Genomic DNA, 22470 nt, shown 5'->3' on the forward strand with positions numbered 1-22470 from the left:
CCGAGGTCACGATTCTCAGCATTGTTACCATGTTTTTGCAAGTTTCCATTCTACGTCATGGTATGAGTTTTTGAATGCCCATTGAAACCGCAGTGTTCCATCTTCCATGTTCACGATCCCGTCGTGAACCACGGACGGCGCCCTCGGCCACGACGAAGTAGTTGCCGGGCAATGGCACCTCGTCATTGCTGCCGCTTTGCAGGATGAATGAGCTTTATTCAACGATCATGATCTCAACCATGTTGTAGAAGTTGGCGTTGGTTGCGCTACGCTTGACGACAAGACTGCCTAGCAGGATGTCCACATGTAGGAGGTTGTGGATGAAGATGTTGCCAAAAATTGATCATGCATTTTTCCCCCGGACTGATGCATTATTGACTGCATTTGGCTGGAGTGCAAAGACCAAAGCAACGTACTGGAGAGAGCCGAATCAAACTGGGGCGGTACACCAATGAATATAACAGCGAGCGAACGATGGCCATGGCGGATTAAGTAGAGTCGTTTTCTTGCCGCCGCCATCTCGACGCGTAGAAAGGAGTAAGAGATGAAATTTTCAGGCACAAGACTTTACAGTAGTATTTAGAGAATACCATGATGTTACACCAAGCGGAGATGAGCCTACTGAGGAGCACAACACGACAAGCGGCGAGCGGGCCAAAGAGCGCTCTTAGCATGTTCATTCTTCCTTCTCCGGGCCTTGGCTTCACAAAATCTGATATTTTCGCGGAACAATCCAGCCGACATTCGTACTCATTTGCGGTCATAATAGTTTACGCCAAAGTAAATACCGAGCGCGTGAGGGACTCCACGGACGGGAGGGCAAGAGTGTCAACAGTCAGGAATTATGTCGATGCCCGCTTGCGGTCTTGTTCGTGGGCACAAGTCCACACGCAAGTCTTCATTATTCACAGTGCGTACATAGTACGTCATGCGCTAGAGGAACGCCTTTGGATATTCCTAACCCTCAAGCGGGCAGGGTGACCCCGTCGTTGGTTTTACCGTTGTGCGCAGCGATCCATGACCAAGTCAAGGAGGCGACAAACAAAATCCCTGGACGCCTGCATGCATCTACCGGTTTGCATCACCACCATTCATTGGTTTCAACGGTGTGTATTTTGAAACGAAAGAAGAAAGAAAACACGAGAATCCGTAAAGAATTCGCGCGATGCATCAGTGATCACGCCTCGGTTTGTGTGGTGTAATGGTTCTCTACACGTCTGTACGGTACCGAATACGTGTGGTTTGAAGATGTGGGTGGTAATTAATAAGGTGATATTGACTGCACCCCCCTAGGCAGCCATAAAATAATAATATGTATATCCCCTAACGAGAAATGAACCGATGAAGACGGGCAATAAATGTGTAATAGCGGCTGGCTCCCCTAGCAGCCGGGCTCACTGACGGTCTCCAGCACAAGGTCAGTTCGCTGTACAAGACTTGGAGGGACCCAGCGTTACTGCTGGCCATCATACAGCCTAAAGACTGACTACCTGGCTTCCACTAAATCGTACTAGGAATCAGTTGCTAATTCTGATTACGAATAATAATTATTACCGTGGAACTCCCCGTATTAACTTGCAGTGTAAGTACCAAACAATACTCCTTGAAGCTGCTTGTACCGCCAATACAGGGTGTGGTGGTGAGAGCTGTTCGAGGTACCTCCGACAAACTCCTGCGACATGTACTGCTACAAGACGTAGCAAGCGTAGTGGTGGTGCCATCGGAGTACAAGTACATGTCCCTCAATGTGGCGGCAAGTACTCCGTCCTGCAAATATTTCGGCTCAACAGCCGGAAGCCAAAGACACGCGCGTGCCGCCCTGGTCGCCAAATGCCTCGCCAGCCCAGGCCATGGCCAGCCAGTTCCATTCATTCACTGAATCAGCGGCACTCTCGTCAACAACACCAAACGTTCGACCCTCGCAACCCCGCAAAATTCCACCAACTCTTCTCAACCTCCTCCCTCATCGTCCGAATTCCGTCCGACTCCCGCTCTCGAGCATCCAGTTCGCCATCGAAATTCACCTCGGACAATTCTTTCATCGCCCTCCGTGTCCGCCTCCACACCTCCGCCTTCGCTTGCGACGATTGCTATGACGCGCCACGACGTCAACAACGAAGCCTTGCCATAACCTGCACCCCCTTCCCCGGAGAGTGCTTTTCCCAGCCATGCCCGCACCTGCTTCCGCGTGAACGATTCGCGAACGAGACTTGCGCGTGCCGTGCGGCCGGTGCCATGGACGGTGGCCTCGAGGGAGCGGCTGCGCGCCCAGCGCCTGGGCCTGGGCCTGGACCTGGACCTGGACCACGATCGGCATCGACCCAGCTGCAGGTGAGGCAGGAAGGGAGACGACCGCTTTTCGGCAGCAACGGCTCGAGAGACCCAGCCACGAGCACGAGCACGAGCACAACCAAAGCTCGCGAGTCGCCGCGCGTCGACGCCCGAGCCGGAAGCTTAGCCGGCGCAGCACCTATACGACGGACGAAATCCGACTCGCAAACCGCACCGCTGGGCCGAAGAGGCAGCAGCTCAAGCGTTGCGAGCCTGCCGTCGCCAGCCGCCGCCGGCACGCGCATCCCTCAACCCAACAGCTCGACCTTCTGGCGCCGCCGGCCCATCTCCATCCACGAGGCCTGGCAGCTCGCGGAGGACGAGGAGCTCCAGGCAAACCGGGTCAAGGGTGTCGATGGCTCGCCGAGTCCTGCACCTAGAACCTGGCGGGCCACGGCTCAGGATGAGAACAAGCTGAGGCAGCAGCTGGGGCGGGATCACCTCGACACCAAGGGAAACGCGAACCAGAAGCAAAGGGTCCAATCACCCGTCAAGCGCGGAACGCAGCAGAGGATCGCAGGCTCGGCGACGCTCGACCGCCCGACGGAGGCGAGGATGAGGACGCGAGCGAGTGGCCAGCCGGCGGGCCAGGCCGATACCAACGGCACCGACCATCGCCCCAAGCTCGTGCCTGGCATCGAGGATGTGGCGGTACCGTCGATCGAGCCGGCTGCTCGGCCGCCGCTTCGGATGTCACCGTCCAAAAGCAACAAGGCGGAAACCCGGTCGCCCGAGAAGAGCTACGTTTGGCAGATTGACGACGACTTTACCGCGGGGGACCTGCAGATCTCCGACAGTCCTAGGATCAAAGTCGGCAGCAACACGCCCTTTGCGCACCGCCCACCCTTAATCAGCGGGGACAACAAAATGCTGACGCGGTCCCCTTCCCGCCGAGCGCCGCAAGACCATGCCCACGATGGCAAGCGGGACGTTGGGCAGGACCGGGAACGCAGGTTGACGGCCGCCGTCCTGTCGGGGAGGCCTCGGCCCAAGCAAAACTCGAAGCTCGACGAGATTCGAGCGAGGGAACAGGCGCTGACGGCGGCGGCGGAGCTGCAGGGAGCCACCACCGAAGAGTCCCGGGGCCAAAGCCGACCAAAGAACACGAAGCTCGACGAGATTCGACGGCGCGAAGCCGAAGGTCTCTCGAGACGCGCCTACGCGACTGCGCGGCTCGAGGAGATTCGAGAACAAAACTCCATGTCTCGGTCGCTGTCACCCGATGACCTTCGACCGGCTCCCGGTCGAGAGCAGCCACGACGGTTGGCGTCGACACCAGGCGCGGACAAAAGCCCAGGCTCGGTGCGATCGAGGAATACGTACGCGAACGGGTTGGGACTTGGCGGAGAGAAAATTCCCGACACGCCCGTCACCATCTACAAGGGCCAGCGTGCGACGGTAGATGCGAGCCGGAAGAGCGGCAAGGAAACGCGGGCCGAAACCCGACTCGCCGATGGCTCGGCCAACGGACCCCCAGACTCGTACGACTGGCTGCGACGGCTGGCAAGGGCAACGAGCTCGAGTCCTGCCCCGGAGCCTGCTGCCTCTGAACGAGGCCAGGCGAATGGCGAAACGAACGGCGGCAAGCGAGGGATGCGACCTGCGAGGGTGGAAAATGGAAATGGCAAGAAGGTCATGTCCGCCAACGACGGCGCGAGGCCAACCGTCGGCTTCGTCGGCCTGGCAGCCGAAGACGAAGGACGGGCGAGCGACTCTGCTAGAAGCAAGAGGTCCAGCATGAATTCGGAGGTTGATCCAACTGATAGGATCGAGGCCGAGATGAAGCTGTTTGCACCCCAGGACAACTACTCGGAGCCAAGCTCCGTCCGAGCCCCGTCATCGCCGGCCGACTCGGACAGGGAGCAGCCGGTGGACGCGACGCCGAAGCCGCCGAAGACGGAACCGTCGGTCATGGCGACGCCGAAAGTCATCGGCGCCTACATCGAGACGCCGGCGACGGCACGGGTGGCGAAGAGTACCGAGGGCCCGGGATCTCCCGACAGGAGCGCTCCTGTCTTTCGCCATCCGGAGACGAGGCCAAATCGGAAAGGATGGGGGAGCAGGAGTCGGGAGAGGGACCAGGAGAGGGAGGACGAGAGAGATCAGGAGACGGCGTCGGACCCGGGAGCGAGCGACGGCAAGGACGATGCGGCGGCTGTGATGGTGACGACGAGAAAGCCACGCGCCCGTTCACTCCCTCGTCGCAGACCGCCGTTGAAGAATACGGCGCGGCTTCCCTCGGTCAAAAACGATCTCCTCGAGTTGCAGCGCAAGCACAACATCGACGACTCCAACCTCGACGACCTCGAGGACATTCTTGCGGGACGGAAGGTTGCGTCGCCAAAAAGACAGCCGCTGTCGACGAGCGGGACGAGGGACGAGGACGAGAACTTGATTCGAGTGAAAGGCGAGAGCGGCCGCAAAGAAGAAGACGCTTCCGACAGCCAGCTGGCCTTGGTCAGCCGCATGAGCAAGACGCTCCGCACCGGCCTCATGGGTCTCCGCACGGCCAAGGAGGGCATCGCGAGGCTTGAGGATCGCGTGGCCCTCGCTGAGACGAGAACAAAGTCGTCTCCGGACTCGGCCGTCATCTCGGATTCGCCACATCGCCGCCTCGATCGCGACAGCAAGCAAGATGCAACAACGCTCGAGGAGCACTGCCCCGATTGCATGACGAACCCGAGGCCCTCGACGGTAACCTACGTCCACATCCCGATTCCGCGCCTCTACCATGCTGTGCCGCGCTTCCGTCTCACCCTCCTCGGCTTGATGCTGTCTCTCTCGTCTCTCTGGTACGTTCTCGAGTCGGCGACGTGCGCCGTGTACTGTCGCCCCACGACGTGCACGCCTGCGGCGCCGTGCGTCTATTCGTACGACGACCCGACCTTTGGAAGTGCTCTGCCGGTCAAGCTCGACCAGCTGGCCACGGGCGGCCGCGGTCGCGGCCTCGTCGCCTGGGCCGTCGAGGAGCTCGAGGACCGCTTCGCCGACATGCAAGATGCGGCCCTCGGGCGGACCATTCAGTCTCTCCCGTTCGAGGGCATGTCTACCGAGCAGAAGCGACGACACCGACGGCGGCTCCGAAAGAAGGGCCTCGTCCGGCGTCCATCGCCGCCGTCGGTGGAGCAGAAGGCCAAGTGGGACGCCTGGCGTCGGGCTCGGCTCGCGAAGGAGCGCGCACGAGACGCCCGCGAGATGGGCTACGACGCCAGCGACGAATACGACAACGAGGGTGCTTCGGTGGGAGGCGACGAGAGGGTTTCATGAACACCTGCCCAGCCTCGTTGCCGCTCCAGGGGGCAGGCTTCTCACACACACTACCACAAACACAATCACATCACAAACATAAACGCACACGCATATATAATTGGCATGTGTGCATATGCGTACATGAACGGACGACACATGATGGGACGGCGAGAGAACGGCCTGGATGTATTTTGTTACCCGAGTGTCCCCCTTGGGCTATTCTCCTGCTTGGTTGGCAAGGCGTTGTGATGGTGGCGAGGGGCTAGGGACCAGGCGAAGAAGGCTGGAAATGGGTGTCTTTGCGCCGTGGCGCGTGTGATGAAGGTGATGGAAGACGAACAAAGGTGGCCTGTATTATTTTCACCAGTTCATTCAGATATCTCACGAGAGCCCCGGAACCTGCAGACGGCTTGCTAGACACAGTGCCTTAGGGTTTCGGGCAATGAAACGAAGGTTGCCAGTCCCATGGCCCGTTTTTCATCTTGGCAAGCGCCGCCTACACTATTCTGTGAAATCTAATCCTGGTGGTGACTGAACCCCGCGTGATGTATGAAAATAAAAAGGGTCAAATGGGGGTCTCCCGATCAATGAACGCCCAAACACCATCCCGAGCCGTAATTAGAGGGTTAATCGTCGATGCCACCCCAGCCCTCGTCATCAGCTCCCCCGTCGCTCTCGCCCATTTCGTCGTCGTCGTCGCCCTCCTCCCTCGTCGCCCAAGGCAGCCTCTCATCCGCGTACGCCTCCTTGGCCCGTTCCCGCACGCTCTTGACAGGGCTCCGGCGCAGCTCCTCGACCATGTCGCCGAAGAGCTGGACGAAGGCGGTCCTCACCGCCTCGAGCGGTTCATCGTCTTCCACGGGCGACAGCACACCCTCGTTCTCGAGCTCGTCGATGCAGATGTCAAGAATGTGGAGGCGCAGGCCGAGGGCGACGCGGGCCTCCTCGTCGACGTCGAGGCACACCTCCCTCAGGACGCGGGCAACGTCCGGAACGTGCTCGTCGGCGCCGTAGCCTCTCTGTTTCACCCAGCGGACGTGGGCGGCGTAGCCCCGACGTGCGAGGAGGAGGAACTTGTCCATCCGGAGAGCGTCGATGGAGGGCCACTGGGCGGAGAGGACGAGCCAGAAGGCGCGAAGCCAAGGGGCGGCGCAGGCGGCGCGGAGGCCGAAGAGGAGGTTGGCGAGGTCGGCGGCGAGGGCCTGCTGCGGACGCGGACGATCCGTCATCCACAGCGCATAGTAGAGCCCGGTCCACAGTTTGCGTGCGTCGTCTAGGGGCAGCTCGCCGCGGCTATTGAGGAAGGATTGCAGCGCTTCGAGGGACTGGGTGCGGAGTTTCCTGTCTGTTTTACCCGTCGTGAGCTAGATGGCCTCGATGCGGAAGGGGCCTTGGTGGGCAGGTGAGGGCAGGACGAGGGGGGGAGACGAACCGCTGGAGGCGAGATTCTTGATGAATGGCATTTGCGACGCCTCAGCGCCGGCGCCGGCTGCCATGGCCATGGTGCTGCGACGCGAGAGGGTTTCGCCGTCAATTGACGAGACTGGTTCGAACCTCCACTCCGGTGTCGAGGTAGGAAGGGGAAGAAGGATGGATAGGCCGGTAGGAAGGTGGTGAGGGACCCTTCTTGTGGGAGGAGGAGATGTCGTCACCGTTCCGTTCTGCTGTGCCGTTGAGAAATCGCTGCAACGTGCGTATCTGTGCCGGTATCGATCGAATGCTCGTCAAATTTTCGAGGAGCGGCAAGAAAATTCAAGGTGAGCTCGGTGAAGAAAATGCCCCACCATGCGACCATCCACCCGGTCAGTGAGTGTTGTTGACCGGCAGCCGACCACTGCTAGTCGTGGTGGACGGCAGCGGTACTTGGCCGCCTCTGCTTCACTGGGGCCGGCTCCGACGCTGAACTACAGTAAGTAAAGTACTGTACTGTACGGGCAGCAACAGGCTTGGCTTGGCGCGAGGCGAGTGCCGTCAGCGGCCTCATTGTTGTTTATACCTACAACTACGGAGTACGGAGTATGTACAGTGCTCACTTTCGTCTACTTGTACCGCACTCACAGTCCTATTAGTACTCCTACTAATGTGCCAGTACTAAGGCACTGTACGAACACTTTGTGCTGTACAAGTACAGTAGTGCTAGTGTACTTGACTGTCTAGGTACAGTAAGTATACTGCAAGTAAATGCGCATGCGAAGCAAGTACAGTACATGGACACTTGCTGGGCTATACTTGTGTCCATGTACTTGGTGCATACATGTACTCTGTACTCCGTACTCCGTACCTGTACTTACTGTACTCCGTACATGTAGGTACCTCCATACCTTGTACAGGATGTCTAACGATTATCCAAGTACCTGCACCACGCAAGTACTCCGACGATGCAGTATCGCGACAAGTTAATCCGCCTGGGAGGGCCCAGACGTCGTCCGCCGCCTTTGTCTTGGACCCCTTCCGAGCCTGCGCTTGCGCCTCGATTGTTGATGCATCACTTTCTTTCAATTGAATGCCATCGTACGTCCATGTGGGGCTCGTCGTCATTTGTACTCGGACTCGTAAGTGCACTGCTACCGGGACGTACGCAAGTCGACTAGGGGGCGAAACGAGCAGGAACAGTTGTCTCGGGACCGTTAGGCCTAGCCGTCTGCCAAACGGTACGCGGGAGCTGGGTGTCCTGCGCGCACAGTACGGAGAGCCTACGGAGTACGAACACTTGGATACTGGACTCTCTGTATTACTCCGTACACGAATATCTACAGCACACCTATCCGAAGTACTGTCCGGATAATACCTTGGTACTCCGTACACGAGGACAGTACTTCGGATAGGTGTACTGTGCCTAGGTATTCGTGTACGGAGAACCGAGTATTGCCAACGCCTACAGTATACCTCAAACCGTAAGTACTTATACCTATCGACACCAAATGCTGTATCTGTATGCTGTACCGACACCGACCACCGCACGAAATACACCAAACGCTGTTCCCGAAGTACTCCGTAATTACTGCACACCTAATACCCGCCTAATACTTGTAGGTGTACTCCGTAATTACCTGCTGGCACCTACAAGTAATACCTGCATCTAATACTCACTTGTGGCAACACCTAGTGCCATACGAGTACCTACAAGTACACCCAATAATGCGCTTGTACCAACATCTGGCAATGTACAAATACCTACCTAGTACATACCTACAAATACTGTACTGTACCTACACCTGATGCTGCGCCTGCACCTAGCACTCCGCGGCAGGGACTGACTTCCCCTTGGTGACCTGTGCCCTCCCCCCCTCCCGATGACAAGGTATCCAGCCACTGTGGTGAGCCACTATATAACGCTGCGCTGCCCCGCGCCTAGCGACAAAGCGGCCAGTGGAAAGGCTGCTGCACCAGGAGCTATACGGAGTACGGAGCGCGATTGTGCTACGAAGCTAAAACTATCCCCCACCACCCACCCCCCACTCCGCTTCCCCCCCCCCCTACCTATAATCGTCACAGCAGCCCGCCCTGATATCACGCTGCGAACAACCTCTCGCTTTCCAACCCATCAGCATCATCCGCTCTTGTTGCCTGCCCCGAACGAGGACGACCGTTTCGAATCCGCTACTACGGGAAGCCCACGATCGACCGCTCGCATCAACCGGTTTCCCTCGCCAATGCGTCCTCGTTGAGGAATAATCCCAAGAAAACTCTCCCCTCCTCGTTCGGCCATCCCGTCCGCCCCCAGCGCGCGACCAGGCGGTAGCTGCATCAACGCCGCCCTCCCCTCTTCCAGCTTTCTCTCGGTGGCCATCATGTCCTCGAAACGCATCACCAAGGTCCGTCCGTCGTCTGCGCGGAACAAGTGGGTGCAGGTCGCAGCTAACGCGGAGCCGTTGGCAGGAATTCGCCGAAATGTCGCAGAACCCGCCGCCAGATTTCTCCGTCTCCCTACCGGCCTCCCAGTCCATCCACTCCTGGCACGTCGTCCTCTCCGCGCCCGCCGGTACGCCCTATCACCCGGGCCGCTTCGCTCTCCTCCTCACCCTCCCGACCGACTATCCCTTCAAGCCACCTTCGTTGCGCTTCCTCACCCGCATCTACCATCCCAACGTCACCGACGACTCCCTCGGCAACATCTGCCTCGCCATTCTCAAGTCCGACCAGTGGAAGCCGTCGACAAAGATCGCCGCCGTCCTCGACGCCGTCCGCAACTTGCTCGTCGAGCCCCAACCCGACGACCCTCTCGAGGAGCGCATCGCCGACGAGTACCGCACCGACAAGGTCGCCTGGGAGAAGAAGGCGCAGCAGCATGTGCAAAAGTATGCCACCGGAAATCCCGTCTTTCCCGCCGCATGACCGATGTTCGCCCCGACAATCGTCGCGATGCATCAGTCTGGCAAGCATATTTGCCCGTCGAACCCGGACCGGATCGGCCTCGATGCCGACACATTCTTCGTTCGCCCGCGGCCTGCCTGGGCCTGGTCGGTGAAACAGCCGTCGATGGAATGAGTGAATGGCATCTGCAAGTAGTTAGTTGACCAGCTATGCATACGTAATTCATCCGTCCACCCCCGAGCCCTTCAACGAGAGGGATCCGTCCCTCTGCCCTTGACATGACGACTCACTGTCCCACGTCCTGCCATCGTCATCGCTTCGTTTCAATTTGCTTCCTCACTTGTGGTTTCATTTCATTTCATGTAATTTCCCTTCAATTTATGTCATGTAATCTTGGTCTCCATGTGTGCGCTCGCGTGCTTGGTGCGACATGAAACCGCCTCCCTGCCGGCATAGCCTTATGTACTGCGCCAGTCTAGCCAACCATTTTACATGCCATGTGTCAATCTATACACACCGGAACTCGCCAATTGGCATGCACATGTCCCAAGCTCTCCATTCATCTGTTTGTCCGCAGGGGGTCTCTGCCGCCCCCTGCGACTTCGCAGCCGTATCGTCGTGACAAAGAAAAAAAAATGGTAGAAAGGAACGGGGCGGCAACGTCAGCCCAATCGATGGCGAGCGGCGGCGAACGCACGCACGGAGATGCCGTGAGGATCAAGGTGGCCGTGTGAGCGCGGCCGACCCCACGACATTCTCCTGCTCCCCGTATCCCCAACGCCATGCTGTCGACAAGGTCGACGAGAAAAACAAACTGCGCAGCCTCTCAGGCCCGTGACAAAGACGTCGCGGCCTGGGCCGGAGCGGCGGCGGCGGCGGCGGGAACGTCGTCTCGCCTCTCAGGCGTTGACGGTTCGGCTCCTCGACAGGCCCCTCCGCTTGCTGAACAGGGTGCCCCTCCGTTGGACGGGCTCCGTCTCCACCTCGGACGTGCCCTCGGTCCTCCCGTCGCCCGACAGCTTCTCGGCCTTGTCCTGGTGCGCCCTCTCGCGGCGCGCCTGCCGACGCTCGTCGATGGTCACCTGGCTGAGGTGGCCGAATCCGTTCCGTCGCTTGAAGCAGGCGGCCATGAGCTGGTTCGCGTCCACCATGCGCCTCGGCATCGACTGCACGACGCCGAACATCTCCATCGGGTCCGATACCGCCTTGATCTCGGCCTCGCCCGTCTTGAAGATGGCCAGGGCGATGCGGAAGAGCGTCTTGGAGCCTTCGTAGAAGAAGACGTCCCAGACGCGGAGCGTCGTCTCGATCGGCAGCGTGCCGATGAAGCAGCTCATGAACCAGGCCGTCATGCACATCGTGATGGGAGGTAGCCGCTCCGTCGACAGCCGCGGCAGGTCCCGGCGGCGCATCTTCGGCAGTGGCTTCCGGATCGACTTGCTCGTCCCCGGACGGGAAGAGTCTGGGTTGCCCTCGAGCTCGCCGCCGATCTTGTCCCAGACGGCGGGCATCGTGTCGCGCAGCTCCGTCATGAGGACGCCGAGGTCGACCCGGGAGCCTTCGAGGCTCATGTCATGGGTGCCGGGCAAGTAGATGATGGTGATGACGTTGAGCAGCCAGAAGCACTGCTCCTCCGTCTCGACGAAGAGGAGGAGGAGGCCGGCGAGGAAGTTGAGGCTCTGGCAGTAGCCGATCCGAGGGTTGTAGACAGCGAAGGCGTGCAGGACCCGACGCAGCGACGAGATGATGACCGGCTCATCCGCCTCGCCCGGCGGCCCGAAGGAGCCGTCGTCGTCGCTCGAGGTCGAGCCGGTGGCGGTGAACTGGCTACCCCGGTCGACCGAGGGACCGCCGTACCGGGCCGAGGGCTTGAACTGAATGTTGTCGGGAAAGGTACGGTGCAGGTCTCGTTCGATGGCCTCGACGTCGACCTGCTTGGCCTGCTTCAGCACGAGCTTGTCGTAGAGGCCCGAGTGCTTGGCCAGGATGGCCGGGCCGCCGGCGTAGTAGAACCAGGCGGCGCCCCGCCAGTCGGGAGGGATGCCTTTGCGGACGAACCTCTTCGTCTTGGCGTTGGGCGCCGGGAAGCGTATGGGCCGGTCCGTCATCAAGGCGCAGTCCTTCATGTACGTCACCCACTTCTTTCGCCTCCGGGCCAGGTACTGCGAGTACCCCTTGTCCCACAGGTCGTACTTTTCACGGCTGACGTGGGGGCTCTGCTTCTTGAAGCCGTACCGATCGCGAGAGCCGGGGTCCTCGAGATCGATCGGCACAGGGGGCCGCAGGGGCGTGTCCAACGGCGACGGGCAGGGGCTTGGCGACGCCGAGGCGGGAGAAGGCGCCGTCGGCATGCCGTCGACGCCCGTGCCGGCGTGGACGAGGCCCGGGACCGAGACCGAGACGACGGATGGCTGCGAGTAGAACGACTTGGCCGAATCTCGATTGTCGGCCGCGTTCGGCTGCTTCGAGTCGGCGCTGCCGGAAATGGCGTGGACGGTGGAGGTGAAGGCGGCGCTCGTGAAGATCATCCTGGACTGCCTGATCTCGGCGTCCAGCGTGGACCGAGCGGTCGGCAGGGCCGGTCCGAAGTCGTCCGACAAGGCCTTGCCCTCGAGCCCAGGTCGCTCCGACATGGCCGTGGCAGATGGGGAGTCAAAGTGGGTGTCGCCGTCGTCGTCGTCGGCGTCAATCGTGCGTCGGGTATCGTCGTGGTGAGCTTCGCCGCCGCGATAGTCTTTGTCGTCGTCGTCGTTTTCCTCGTCGTCGTCGTCGTCGTTCCTCTTGCCGCCGACGGTGCCGTCGTGGTTGATCCCGTCGTGGTTGTTGCTGTTGTTGCTGTTGTAGTTGCGGTTGTCGTCGTCGTCGTCGTCTTCGTCGTCGTCGTCGGCAAAGCCTTTTTCGTACATGCCCATAACATCTTCCAAGCTGGGCTCGTCGGGATTGGCGGCGTAGAGCGAGGTGACGGAACTGTTCTTGGTCAGGAGGCTGCTGCAGCGCTCTGTAACGGCGGTGCCAGGGGTTGTCGAGGCCGTGAGTTGGGATCTGAAACTGGAGCGCAGCTCGTCCCCGTTCAGCCAGGGTGCTGGGGCCCCACCGGGTACGGGGGCGGCGCTGTCCATTAAGTTCGCCACGGTTGGCGACGGAGCTCCACCGGCAACGATTGGCGGGCCAGTGGCGTTACGAGTACGGCGACTTCTCGGCTCTGCAGCTTCGCCAGTGGGAGGAGCCAGCGGGGAGGGAAATGCAGAGGCAGATTGGGAGGATGAAGCGGAGGGGCGCCTGCGTCTCTGCCAGGGCGGCGGTGTCTGGGGTGCGAATTCCAAAAGGTCCGTGGGTCGCGGTGGCAGGCGATGCGCGTTGACCGTCTCCGGAACAATCGGCTCCGGCGAGCTCGTAAGCAGCGGCTGCCGAATGCTCTGCTTCCTCGGTCTCGAAAAGTTTTCCATGGCGACACCGTCGAGCGAGCGCATCTCGGCCATCGACGACTTCGCCGACAGAGGCACCGACGGCGAGCGTCTCTCCGGGGTCGAATGTCCGCTCAGGGACTCGCGCGGCACGGCTTCGGTTCCAGCCCACGTCGGAGCCTGCACTTGGGTTTGCGTCTGGGCCGGCAGCCCTTGCTGCCCTTGCGGCTCCGGTCGAGCATCGAAGGGCGAGGCCCGCCCGGTCGACGTCGGGCTGCGGTTCTTCAGGAACGGGCCATGCGAAAGGGAGTCCCATCGTGGCGAGACGGGGAGGACAGGCGACCGTGCCGCGTCGGAGCTGTCGAGGACGAGAGGGGTGACGGTGGGCTTGATGCGCGAGGCGTAGAGAGCGCATTGGCGATTCTGCACGCCGCGGTGGCGGCCGACGGTGTCGATTTCAGCCGGCGGCATGACGGCCATGGCGGATCGGCACTCTCGGAGCCCAGCGCCGCCAACTCTCCGGGCTCACGGGTGGCAGGGTGCCCGGCACTTGGCGGGTGACCCGGACGAGGTAGGCGATGGGCGGTAGCGAGCGATGGCAGTTACCGCCGGGGCATCCGACGGCGAGCTGCGGCTTACGTTTGCGTTTGCGTTTGCGTTGGTGTCGAGGCCGGGAGTTTGACGCGCTCGGCCATTGCCTCGCAGGTCTCCAAAGGATGAGAGACGAACTAGAACGCAGGCTGATGCCGATGCAGCGCGCCAAGGCAAGACTATAGGCTGCCGAGAACTTGATGGAAGAAAGGAGCGAAAGAGTGTGTGACCTGCCGGTTGTGCCGATGACAAGCAGGAGCCAATTCGAACGATGGGACCAGACGATGGGGACCGGACGATGGGGACCGGACGATGGGGACCGGACGACGGCGTCGTTCGCAACAAAGGTCAAGATGTGCTTGCTGTACCGAGCATGCGGGCGTGAATCAGGCGCGACCGACGAGGCGGATTCGGCAGCCAAGCATCGACGTCGACGACGAGGCGGTAGGTAGTGAAGGTTCAAAGGTCGGATCCTAACGCAGATTATCCCAATCTCCTCCCTGAGCGAGCGTAACGATTTAAGCAGCAGGGTGCAGGGTTTGCAGGGCGTCGTCGGCGGTGGCGACGGGTCGCGGTGACTCGGCCGGACGGGGACGCGACGTTGATATCGAAGCTGGCTCAGGATCGAGTCACGTCCTAGGGCGTCTGCTCTCGAAAGTGCACCTGTGCCGTCATCGAGGGAGCACGCGTACAGTGAAGGCGGCCGACAGGAATGCCAGCACCACACGGCGGCTGGAGTCAACAAGGGCGGCGCGGCGCAGGGCTGGAATTGAGCACTGGAATTGCCCGCTCGACAGGTCAACGAGGGGCGGCCGAGCCGTTTGCCGATGGCGTGCTCGTGGACGAAGGGTATTAGTGGCGAGCTCGAAAAAGAGAGGACGAGGATGGCCGGCAGGTCAGCGAGCGAGAGGCAGGAAAATTGCCGATGCTGATGCTCCTCGCCTGCGGGTGAGCGAAGGGATGGATGGATGGATGGATGGGGACGCAGGATGAGCAGAGCAGCGAAGAAAAAGTAATGCCTGCAGCTGGCGGCGAGTTGTGTGGGCACTCGGGCAGGGAGAGCGCGGCTCCGCTCCTCCTCAAGTGCAGGCCTGTTCCACAGCCCGCCGGCCTTTGGCAGCACCGCAGCAGGCACGAGCACGCCGTCGGTACGAAGGTGATGCCCACGCAGGCGTACATGTACCCGTTCGCCATGCATGCACGGGGTACGTGTTCGTCTCTCCGTACGAGCACGTAAGTGAGTACGCTGCATTGGCAGACGAGGATGCACCATCGGCACACTGTGCTGTGCAAACATGGCGTTGCTGCTGTGCAGTGGGGGCTTCGGCAGCTCTCGTTTGGGAGGCTGCCGATTATGTTTACAACCATTCTGGTGGACGAGAAGGGCGCTAGCGACGGTGGCTGAGGCCGCTCTGCCATGTTCTGTGCCGGGACGAGGAGAGAGAGTACCTAGGGCCCTGTACCGGGTACAACGATCAGGGTCTCCGTGTGCGGGGCTATTGTGTGTACGGGTACGAAGTGTCGAGGTACCCGCTACAGCACGGCTAAGGCGCCCGACGGGCCATGGCGGTCCAGGAACCGATCTTGACAGAGGTGATTTCGAGTGCGCTTCGTGCCTAAATGGTATTAGCAGTACGGACTGCGAACTAGTACCACTAGTCTCATGCATTCGGTCGACTCGTCGAGCGCATGTATTACCACCCATTATTAATTTTTATTCCCCAGCACAGGTTAGTATCTGCTAATAATAATGGAGAATCGCATAAGTGTACGTGCCCGGAAACAGAGCCCAAGTACGCACTAGAAGATTTATTGTTCCACTCGCCGCCATCGCATCGTTTCGAACGCAACGGATCCATGCTCCATTCAGGCAGCACGGCGTAGAACAGACGCGATTCGATAAAGGAGTAGTATGCTGGCGGCATACGCCCACGTACGAGAAATCACGGCTGCTCGTCGCGTAGCGATGGCCACCGCGCGAGTCAGAACCGGAGGTGCTTAAAGAGGAGGAATTGGGCTTCTCTCCATGTCTTTGCCCTCGTGCCGACTTCAGCGTCCGGTTATGTCCAATTGGTGCGCTCTGCTCAAACCATGCATGCGTGCACTCGCACTTAAGTACGGCACAAGATACCAAGGCAAGTACAGGTGCACTCCGTACGGAGTCGTGTGCTGTACCTAGTAGTGATTGCATGTACCGCCTACAGGTACCGTCGTTGCCCCTGGGTGCGCCGCGCCCGCTGTTGGGGGGCGAGTTGGGTTAGCAGCCAATTTCGCGTGCGCTCTCGCAGGTGGCAGCTCGTACGATGCGCATGCGGCTGCGTCATGTTCATGCCACGGGGTGGACTACTTTTTGATTTTGATTTGCCGCTTGTTTCGCATGACTTACTTCTGCCGCTGCTTCGCAGCAGCAAGTGTGGGCAGTACACTTGCAGTGAGAGTACACGCGCGCCTTAGTCCCTACTTCTGTCAGGACTGGTACCCAAATGCTGTGCTCAGTAATACGCATCGGTCGTTCGTACTTGCATGTACATTTACGGAGTATGAATGGGAACATTTGTGTACTTACTATACACCTACTCTTTCCAAGTACGTGTGCACGCGAGAGGATGTGGGCACGGAGAGTGTTGCTGGATTGAATCTGGGCGTGTGATTGTCTCGCGAAGCAAAAGGAGCCAACTCGTGACGTCAGCAATGGCAAGGGGGTCTAGAACGATGTCGAGTGGTGCTCAGCGGGAGGTGACGATGGAAATCAGGTTAATACTAGGTAAATAATACGGAGTAATTACAGGGAAATACACTCAGGCGCACCCACACCTATAGGTACGATGTGGGTGAATCCGTATAATAATACTGCGTACATGCTCTGTAAGTACTTGTGCAGAGTACGGAGTACGGAGGCAAGTACTCACTGCAGTTGCACAGTAACGGAAAGACTAATACTACCTGTAGTTGTACTCCGTACTCCATACAATTACTAAGTACAGTAATTACCACTTGTAGGGATGCAAGCGCTCGTGTAAGTACAGTAAGTACTTGCAAGTACGGACGGAGTACGGAGTACGTACCTACTATTAAGGACGAAGGTACTTTTACAACACGGTACAAGGATTAATAGCTCACTTATGCTTGTACTGTAGTTGTACGGAGTACGGAGTAAGTAATAATTACTTGTACATTTACGGAGTACAAGTTGGGTAATACTCCGTCCGGAGTAAGTGTCCATAATTTGCGTGTCCTTTCTTGTGTACGTACTCCGTATGGAGGTCATGTCCATGTACGGATTTTTGTTAGTAATGTTGCTCCTGTGCATTGAAGTAGGTGCAAGGAGGATATGCATTTGTATTAATAACCGGCAGGTTCCAGGCGCGGCTCATCATCTGCAAAACGGCCACAATCCGATCAGGGATTGGACTTGAGGATGGTTTGTGATGGCTAGTGCTGGGTTCGTCCACGACCTCCGTAAGTAGATGCAGCAGTATTACATGTAATGAGTTGTAAGTAATTACAGTACGGAGTACTTCGTACGCTACCTAGTATCAATACATTAGTACCTCGGTGCTGAGGTATTGCTTGTACTCCATGCTAGCCACTCCATACTCCGTATTACAGTACTTGTACATCAGCACTTCGTATTTTGGTATGCACCGTAGCACCAACGTTCTCATTTACTTGATAATATATAATACTACTCCGTACCCACAGCGAACCTGGAGGAGGTCTCGTCCGGCCGGCCATGTTGTTCCAGCGCTTGTGAGTGCCTCATAGTGATGTGCAGACATCTGCACAAAAGGTACGTATGTACTGCTTCTCTAGGAGTTGATCAATGTGTTGGTGTTGGCCAGAGCCCGTCTGGTCAGCGAACAGGCTCCAAGTATTGATCTCTGGCGCAATATTGAGCCCTGAAGCTCCTTTCTTTGCCTACTCGGATGGATACCTTGGTTCCTCTACCTCGCAATACGGAATGCATCCCATTGTGGCCGCACCTCGTCGCCGCACGACATGCTTCTGTCAGCTTCATCGAGGAGTCCCAGCCTTGATCGAGTTCAAAGCTCCGCTCTCCCTGAAAAACACAGCGTCGAGGAAATTGTGACTTGACTCGACCTCACGCATGCATGTCTCACGCAGGCTACTCGGGCCTCGAAAACTCGTCGTCGTCACCAAAAAAAAAGTGAACGGCCCGATCCCTCTGGCAACCAAGCAAGCATCGCAGGGAGGCCACGGCGACGATTGCATTTGTTTGTTTCCATCACCCTGACGCACACTAGCTGATGCAGCATGTGTCGACGCTTGCGTACTTGTACCGCCACATAGCAACGACGGGTGCTCCATACTACGTAGATGCATACTACAAGTATTTGTGCAACATGTCCTCCGTACTCCGCACGAGTATGGGCACGAGTAAGCGCACCTTGGAACGTATTGTACACAGCAAGTGGAAAGACAGCACTGCTCGTCTTCATCACTGGTCAAGTACCTTTCTCACGTTAGCGGCAATGAAAGTGACTTCTGGACGGTCAAATACGTCAGCCCCCCAACGTACAGTACGTCGCCCGCAGTCTCGACAATTACTTGCATTTCCACCTTCAGCCGTTATCCTCCACAACCCTCGTCGCCTGCGCAACTCTGGTCCACCCTCGCACTCAACCCTCGGCAACGCCGCGCTGGGGTCGCCGAGCCCTGGGCCTCATGGCCATCTTTGCTCCTATTTCTCCCTCTATCCTGTCATTCGCACGAGTCGTGAGATGCGGACATGACCTGATGTGCAACCTGACCACCCACCCACTCACCCACATCGTGCTCGCACCTGCTCCTTACTCGGTGCGACGCAGCTGTCTCAGGGGCAAACGCGCGAATCGTGAGGGTAGGTAGGTTAGGTGCACCGTGCAACAATCATTCAATCTTTGCAGTTCTCGACGACAAATTAGAATGATGCTGGGCATCGATGGCCACGCCAAGAATCTCCTCGCTGCGGGCGAAGCAATCAGCCCCCTGATCAGCCCCAAGACCACGCAACCACATATCGAACGCTCCCTCCGTCGGGCGAATGAAGCGCTTCAGTGTTCTAAACCACGAGCCCCTTTCTACTTATCCAACAACGGCCAGGCCAGGCTTGGGGTCGGTAAAGACGGACTTTGGTGACTGCAGATGGTGCCTGCGACATACGCCCTTGGTTTCCGGACGGTCTCATGTCGAGGGCATCGCAGATCTGTGCAGGATTCCTGGCTCAATAGCCAGCTCAACATCAACCCTTGTGCCTCGCATCCAATTCAGCATCTGCGCACCAGACGCAGAGCCTTCCGTTCGTGCGATTGTCATGATCAGGGAAGATCTTGAGAAGCTTCATGGCGTTTGCCTAGGGGCAACCGGATGGCTTCCCCCTTGAGTGCACAGAAGGAGTCGTCCACCACCTCCGCATGGGGTGAACAGAGTGACGGACTCGACCGGAAACCGTAGAACGAATGATTTCCCTAAACTCGGCGAGAGCTCCAGTGTTCTCGCTGCAGGGATCCTTTTAGTGCCAGTTCATTGACACGACAGTGCAGCGTTCGGGCGGCTGAACAGAGCCACAAGTCTACAGCAAGTACACGTACGAGTAAGTTGGTGTAAGCAAGTTGTACATGCATCAAAAAATCTACAAGTTTAGACCTTGGTGTAATAGCAATGATACTGATAATACTTGCCATCCTGATGCGGTACCAAGATTGGTGGGTCATGCGGGCCGCTCCGCCACCCCTGTCTGCTCGCCTTGCGATGATGCTCAGCAGGTGAAGCACGACTTGGATGGAGCAAACAGCCTCCGTTCTGCGGCCAGTAGAAGAATCGCAATTGTCAAGTATAATCATCATCATCATCATCATCATTCGCCATCATGCCATGTCTTTCAACGACATGGTTGGAAAACGGCATGCCGGAGTAACGACGAGAGATGTCATAATGCTTTTACCCGGATGCGCAACAGCCAAACTTTACTATTGTTTGGCTCCTGGTATCTGTGACAGCGCAACGACCGAATACGATCTCAGCACCTGCTATCAATGATAACATGGCCGCCACGAGTGCGCAGCGAATAATCCGCAAAAGTGCTACGGCGCTCAGCCTGTTCTTGCGCCCCGCATCAACCATCTTCCCAGCCCGAGGTGCGAAAGAAACTCGGTGGACAGGCGAGGCAGCGCAAACCCTCCACCCACCACCCAGCCCCTAGGGTCCTATCGCCGCCGCAGGCTTGACAAGGCCTCTAGGAAGCCTTTGTGGCGGAGGCAAATGCGGCGATGCCATCCGAATACGTCCATCGCGGCCGGAGAAAAACGCTCACTTCGTTTCGCCTCACAAACGGACGTTGACCGAAATGAATGATGCCGTTGCAGCATCCCCGCCGTCAATCCCTACGCCCAACCATAATTCGTGATTGCACATCAGAATCCCTGGTCCAACCATCTTCCGAGACCGAACCGCTCTACGGAACACGAAATGGAGGAACGCGGTACTGATTCGCTTCCGGAATACGAGGCATACATTCGATGTTGTTTCTTTATCCTTCCCCTTGGCCAAGCTCCCGTACCGCTGGAAGATGCAACGTAGCTCAGCTGCGTTAATATTTAACTATTCCAGCGGTAGAAATACCATTGTTGCTCAAGATCAGTCGATCTGCATAATAGTTGTTGAGCGACGTTGTGCGGCGCGGCCTGAAGGTACGGACGGTTCAACGCCAAACAACAACAAAGGACGACTGGTCACGCATGATTCGGCGCACCAGCCTCCTATCACTTATTGAACGTGTCAGGCGCTCGAGCACTCGGGTTGCGTCATGACGGCTGTAGGTTGCCTGCACAGCTACGATGATACCACGCGGATGATGCCATGCGAACTTCGCAGAGACGTGTTATCAAAGATTGCATGCGAAACACAACACATACACGCCAGTGTGCGCACGGGGTGCTGAACGTAAACGTAATGCGACGTCGCTCCGGGGTTGGGTACGGACAGTAATACCACTCAACCCTCGAGAGGGATCTGCACCTCGTTCGTCATGTAGCTCATGTGAGCAGCGCGGCACGCCAGTTGGTCGGGCTCGTTCCAGATCACGTGAATATGTTCACCAGCCAGCAAAGCAAGCCTTCACATTGGATTGTCCTGTCCGCCCCTCAGAATGCTCTGCCGCCACCCATTCCGATTTCGTCCCACCCCTGCATCGTCATCACTCCTCCGACAAGTTGAGCAGTCGGACCAATCAAGCTGGACAAAAGGTATCCCCCGCGCAGCCTCGAGCTAGATATTCCTGTTGATCGCGACGCAAGCCACGGTTCCGTTTGCGGCTGGCTGGCGGACGGGCTGGCTGGCGGGCGAGTGCACAGATTCACTTCGGGCCGCAGAACCGTGCGCGTAACTGTAATTCAGTCAATCAGTGTACCACCATATGCGTACATGGAAAACCTGCTTTTGGCGTGTGCACAACAAAGGATTCAAAGTTGTTGAAGCCATGATGCCTATGGCCAGTAACCGTACTTCCGTACTAGGAGGTACTCCGTAAGCACGGAGTAAAAACACATCATCAAAATGGAGTGGACCGAGACCAGTGAACGGAGTGCTGTAATTACCGGTAATAATTACTCCCACAGCGTCATTTGCATTTGCATGTACAGGTACGCCGTACAAGTATTACTAAACGCTCATAGGTGTACTTGTATTCCGTACTCCTCGCATGCACTGTACAGGGTAATGCACTTCGAGTTGGTATGCGTCTGCACTTGCACACACATTACGTGTGCCGAGTAATTACAGCACATGTACGAGAGGAACTTGGCAACACGCCGGCGACCCAGTGCGGATCAGACTTTGGCATGCACGGCTGCTACGGGACAAACAACAACCCAGCGAGGCCCGGGGCAAACCTTGCTGGACTACTACCTAGGAGGAGGTACTGATTGGGCAAGGTACGTACACATGCACTGTACGTCGTACGTACGAGGTGATTCATGTGCTGACGATGTGTACAGTTGGGGTGGTGTATCAATAATACTCCGTACTCCGTACGGAGAACACGTACAGCTACTGTACGGAGTACGGAGTACAGTACTTACGGAGTACTCATGAGCACAACTACCTACTAGGTACTCCGTACAGTAGTAAGTACTTACATCCAGGTACATGCACATGTACATGTAGGTACGTAGGTGTATCAGCACAAGTACATGTACGGTATGCCAGTATGTGCATGTACTTTCCGGAGTACATGTACGGCGTGCCTGCAGCTGTACTCTGTACACTGAATATTTGTACACTACAGTACAGTCCGGTAATGGAAAGCCTCACATAAGTACTTGCACGGAAAGCGGACTATTACTCCGTGCAAGTACTTACTGTACATCCCCCATGACAATCACTGCGGACACTCCCGGCTCGCACGGACCCCCCCAAAGCTCCGATTCTACCCCCCCGGCAGCCAACAGCTGTTGTCCTGCTGGTGGGTATCCCGACGGCTAGCAGCCAATCGCTGCCACCAATTCCTTCCTCGACATGCTGTGGGCCCGCTCTGACTTGAGCATGGCCGACGCCCCACCGTGCCACCAGCCAGTCGGTCAGT

General features: G+C 57.9%; 4 protein-coding genes across 4 annotated transcripts; 2 read left to right on the forward strand and 2 right to left on the reverse strand.

Annotated features, from left to right (window-relative positions):
* Positions 1-1830: 1830 nt before the first annotated feature.
* On the forward strand, positions 1831-5598 carry DCS_06394 (uncharacterized protein; the record flags this gene model as incomplete). Its single annotated transcript, XM_040803684.1, has 1 exon — positions 1831-5598. The coding sequence occupies one exon, from the start codon at positions 1831-1833 to the stop codon at positions 5596-5598; it is 3768 nt and encodes a 1255-aa protein (XP_040653788.1).
* Positions 5599-6206: 608 nt separating this feature from the next.
* Positions 6207-7082, reverse strand: DCS_06395 (nucleolar protein NOP52 variant; the record flags this gene model as incomplete). Its single annotated transcript, XM_040803685.1, has 2 exons — positions 6207-6925; positions 7013-7082. 2 exons carry the CDS (start codon positions 7080-7082, stop codon positions 6207-6209), a joined length of 789 nt encoding a protein of 262 aa, XP_040653789.1.
* A 2289-nt stretch (positions 7083-9371) lies between these two features.
* Positions 9372-9915, forward strand: DCS_06396 (uncharacterized protein; the record flags this gene model as incomplete). Its single annotated transcript, XM_040803686.1, has 2 exons — positions 9372-9395; positions 9460-9915. 2 exons carry the CDS (start codon positions 9372-9374, stop codon positions 9913-9915), a joined length of 480 nt encoding a protein of 159 aa, XP_040653790.1.
* Positions 9916-10793: 878 nt separating this feature from the next.
* DCS_06397 (GTPase activating protein) lies at positions 10794-15186 on the reverse strand (the record flags this gene model as incomplete). The annotated part of the gene is made up of 2 exons (XM_040803687.1): positions 10794-13790; positions 13828-15186. 2 exons carry the CDS (start codon positions 15184-15186, stop codon positions 10794-10796), a joined length of 4356 nt encoding a protein of 1451 aa, XP_040653791.1.
* Between the last annotated feature and the right edge of the window lie 7284 nt (positions 15187-22470).

The sequence above is a fragment of the Drechmeria coniospora genome, chromosome 03, assembly GCF_001625195.1.
Source record: "Drechmeria coniospora strain ARSEF 6962 chromosome 03, whole genome shotgun sequence".
In the NCBI taxonomy this organism is placed as follows: Eukaryota; Fungi; Ascomycota; class Sordariomycetes; order Hypocreales; family Ophiocordycipitaceae; genus Drechmeria; species Drechmeria coniospora.